Source organism: Anolis carolinensis, chromosome 2, assembly GCF_035594765.1.
Source record: "Anolis carolinensis isolate JA03-04 chromosome 2, rAnoCar3.1.pri, whole genome shotgun sequence".
NCBI classification, from domain to species: Eukaryota; Metazoa; Chordata; class Lepidosauria; order Squamata; family Dactyloidae; genus Anolis; species Anolis carolinensis.
This window is the reverse complement of record NC_085842.1, coordinates 630,597-635,176: the sequence shown is the minus strand read 5'-3', so window position 1 is coordinate 635,176 and position 4,580 is coordinate 630,597. Positions and strand designations below refer to the sequence as shown.

General features: G+C 41.7%; 1 protein-coding gene across 1 annotated transcript; it reads right to left on the bottom strand.

The window, feature by feature from the left end:
* On the bottom strand, positions 1-4,323 carry LOC134296837 (zinc finger protein 658B-like). The gene has a single exon (XM_062972743.1). The coding sequence runs from the start codon at positions 3,981-3,983 to the stop codon at positions 2,253-2,255; it is 1,731 nt and encodes a 576-aa protein (XP_062828813.1). The 5' UTR covers positions 3,984-4,323; the 3' UTR covers positions 1-2,252.
* Between the last annotated feature and the right edge of the window lie 257 nt (positions 4,324-4,580).

Here is a 4,580-nt window from a genome sequence, read left to right as displayed (position 1 = left end):
TTTGTTTTTTTCAATTAATATTTTAGAAATTTTACTGGATATTCCTTTCAAATTTTTATGTTCCTAATCTTTTCTTTCTTCATTCCAACCTTTGGCCCATCCCCTATTTTATCTAAGTTTTTCCCCTTAATTTTTTTATCCATCATATATATTTTTTATTTTTTGGAAATGTCTTTTCCATTATAATTGGGGTTATTATTGAGCCATCTGTTATTAACTTTCTCCTGTATTTGTTCCATATTTCTAATGCATTACTCAACATTGGGTTCCCAGTTTACCTTATTTTTTTTTCTCATAAACTATTTTAAAACATATTCCGAATTTCTTCTTCCACTTTTCCTGAATCCATTATTAACTATTCTACATCCTCCTTTTCATCATTCCTTGTATAACCAATCTCAGTCTGTTTGCTTTATAATATTTTTTCATATGAGGAAGTGCTAATCCTTCTTCTTTTTGAGATCTGTTCTGTAACTTCTTTCGTCAATTTCTTTGACTGCCATTACAGTATTTATCATTTGTCCAAATGAGTCTCCTTTGGGGTGGAGAAAGGTGGGGTAGAAAAGTTGCAAAGAAATAATGTATTCAACTCTTCCTTTTCATCCTTTTATTCTACTTCCCATTCCAAATTAATTTATAATCTCACTTATTATCTGCCATGCTACACAATCAAAGAATTAAATATATCGAATGCTAGTATCCCCACTTTTAACTTCCTCTCTTGAGACACACATATTTTGTTTAATACTCTTCCTATCAAACGTGACATTTGTCTTCCTTTTACAAACGCAGATTGATCTTTTCATATATACTTGTACATGAATTTATTCATTCTATTGGCTATTATAACTGATAAAAACTTTGCATCCTGATTAACTAATGATGTGGGCCTGTAAGACTTTGGGTCTGTTAAATCTTTTCATATTAATATTATGAATGACTTCCTCCACGATTCTGGTATTTTCTCCACAATCATTATTCCAATATACAATTCTAATATTGTTGCAGTCAGTATTTCTCTAATACTTTTGTAATATTCTGTTCCCAATCCATCCAGACCTGGAGCTTTCCTGGCTTTATTTTTGTCCCCTTAATAGGCTGTTCTGATAATTCTTAATATAAATTACAATTTTGGCATTTTTAAAGAAAGGACTACATAAGAAACATTAACGATTCAAGGACACATAACCTACATAAAAATAAGAAAACTAATAGAAAAACAAATTTACAAAACTCTTGCTCTATGCTGATTTTTATCTCGATTTACTCACTTTAAATCATAGAATCATTGAATCCCAGAGTTGGAAGAGACCTCATGGGCCATCCAGTCCAACCTCCTGCCAAGAAGCAGGAAATCGCATTCAAAGCACCCCCGACAGATGGTCATCCAGCCTCTGCCTCAAAGCCTCCAAAGAAGGAGCCTCCACCACAGTCCGGGGCAGAGAGAGAGTTCCACTGCCGAACAGCCCTTCTCACCGTGAGGAAGTTCTTTCTGATGTTAAGGTGGAATCTTCTTTCCTGTAGTTTGAAGCCATTGTTCCATTGCGTCCTAGTCTCCAGGGCAGCAGAAAACAAGCTTGCTCCCTCCTCCCTATGACTTCACGTATTTGTACATGGCTATTATGTCTCCTCTCAGCCTTCTCTTCTGCAGGCTAAACATGCCCAGCTCTTTAAGCCGCTCCCCATAGGGCTTGTTCTCCAGACCCTTGATCATTTTAGTCGCCATCCTCTGGACACCTTCCAGCTTTTCAACATCTCCTTTCAATTGCAGTGCCCAGAATTAGACACAGTGTGATTCCAGGTAAAGTGGTCTGACCAAGGCAGAATAGAGGGGTGCCATGACTTCCCTGGATCTAGACACTCTGCCCCTATTTATGCAGGCCAAAATCCCATAAGGGGGAGAGCGAGCTTGTTTTCTGCTGCTCTGCAAACTAGAATGCAAAATAATGGCTTCAAACTACAGGAAAGGGGATTCCACCTGAACATAAGGAAGAAGTTCCTCACTGTGAGAGCAGTTCAGCTGTGGAACCTTCTTTGGAGGCTTTTAAGCAGAGGCTGGATGGCCATCTGTCCGGGGTGCTTTGAATGCAATTTCCTGCTTCTTGGCAGGGGGTTGGACTAGATGGCCCATGAGGTCTCTTCCAACTCTATGGTTATATGATTTCTTCCCCTTCCACTTCCTGTTCATGTCTCTTTTGAGTCATAGTCGTTAGAAGTTCTTTGGACAACCATTCTGCTTCTTTGCACTTGTCCTATTTATGTGGCTTCTCTCCTGTGTGAATCTTTTGATGGGTACGAAGATTCGAACTGTTACTGAAGTTCTTTCCACATTCCATGCATGTATGTGGCTTCTCTCCTGTGTGCATCCTTTGATGGGTGCGTAGACTTCCACTCTGACTGAAGCTCTTTCCACATTCCATGCATGTATGTGGCCTCTCTCCTGTGTGCATCCTTTGATGGGTGCGTAGACTTCCACTCTGACTGAAGCTCTTTCCACATTCCATGCATTTATGTGGCATCTCCCCTGTGTGAGTCCTTTGATGGATGCGTAGATTTCCACTCTTACTGAATGTCTTTCCACATTCCATGCATTTATGTGGCTTCTCCCCTGTGTGGATCCTTTGATGGGTGCGTAGATCTCCACTCTGACTGAAGCTCTTTCCACATTCCATGCATTTATGTGGCTTCTCTCCTGTGTGGATCCTTTGATGGGTGCGTAGATCTCCACTCCGACTGAAGCTCTTTCCACATTCCATGCATTTATGTGGCTTCTCTCCTATGTGCATCCTTTGATGGATACGCAGATGTCCACTCTTACTGAAGCTCTTTCCACATTCCATGCATGTATGTGGCTTCTCCCTTGTGTGGGTCCTCTGATGGGTGTATAGATTTCCACTCTGACTGAAGCTCTTTCCACATTCCACGCATTTATGTGGCTTCTCCCCTGTGTGGATCCTTTGATGGGTGCGTAGATCTCCACTCTGACTGAAGCTCTTTCCACATTCCATGCATTTATGTGGCTTCTCTCCTATGTGCATCCTTTGATGGATATGCAGATGTCCACTCTGACTGAAGCTCTTTCCACATTCCATGCATGTATGTGGCTTCTCCCTTGTGTGGGTCCTCTGATGGGTGTATAGATTTCCACTCTGACTGAAGCTCTTTCCACATTCCACGCATTTATGTGGCTTCTCCCCTGTGTGGATCCTTTGATGGGTGCGTAGATCTCCACTCTGACTGAAGCTCTTTCCACATTCCATGCATTTATGTGGCTTCTCTCCTATGTGCATCCTTTGATGGATATGCAGATGTCCACTCTGACTGAAGCTCTTTCCACATTCCATGCATGTATGTGGCTTCTCCCCTGTGTGAGTCCTTTGATGGATACGCAGATGTCCACTCTGACTGAAGCTCTTTCCACATTCCATGCATGTATGTGGCTTCTCTCCTGTGTGAGTCCTTTGATGGATACGCAGATGTCCACTCTTACTGAAGCTCTTTCCACATTCCATGCATGTATGTGGCTTCTCCCCTGTGTGAGTCCTTTGATGGATACGCAGATGTCCACTCTTACTGAAGCTCTTTCCACATTCCATGCATGTATGTGGCTTCTCCCCTGTGTGAGTCCTTTGATGGGTGCGTAGATTTCCACTCTGATTGAAGCTCTTTCCACATTCCACGCATGTATGTGGCTTCTCCCTTGTGTGGGTCCTCTGATGAGTGTGTAGATTTCCACTCTCACTGAAGCTCTTTCCACATTCCATGCATGTATGTGGTTTCTCCCCTGTGTGGATCCTTTGATGGATACACAGATGTCCACTCTGACTGAAGCTCTTTCCACATTCCACACATTTATATGGCTTCTCTCCTGAGTGAGTTCGTTGATGTTTAGCAAGAGAACTTCTCTCAATGAAACATTTCCCACAGTCCTTACAATTATGTCGCTTCTCCCCTGTGTGTGATTTTGACAATGAATTTTCCATTTTTTAACATTTATTATTCTAATATTATGCCTGAAGTTCACAGATATGGACTCCTGAATAGGACATTTCCTCTTCCCAGTCTCTGTATTGCTGTAGCCTTATTTTCTCTTTACCAACCCCTCTTTTTACAGCACAATCCTCCCTTTCCTTACATTTAAAGGTATGTAGCTTGAAATATAATTTCTCCAATTCATTTCTTGTTCTTGTTAATCCTGCGTACTTTCCTTTCAGACGAAAGGCAAAGGGCAATGTTTTCTTCATAAGGTTCGTTTAGAGGTTACCTGCGAGATGAATAAGAGGAAAATCTTATTAGGAGCAGAGTACAGAAAGATCTCATTGAACATGAAGCACAATAGCCTAGTGCTGTAGCAATCACAGGGGAAGAGGGGAGAAAGACTGGCCCAACTGGTAAGAGCCCGTTGCCTCCTGAGAAGCACTTTAACACTTGCCCAACAAAGAACAATCCCTGCAAAGGGGATAGCGGCCTAAGATCCTGTGTCTAATCCAACCTTGGTAAAGGAAGGCCTCTAATAATATGGTCAACACGGAAAGGGGCTAACGATGCAAAGCATTTCCTACCTAGATCCCGCTTCTTCA

Bases quoted from the DNA above. Each gene is read 5' to 3' on its own strand.
- LOC134296837 (XM_062972743.1), bottom strand. From the start codon at position 3,983: ATGGAAAATTCATTGTCAAAATCACACACAGGGGAGAAGCGACATAAT.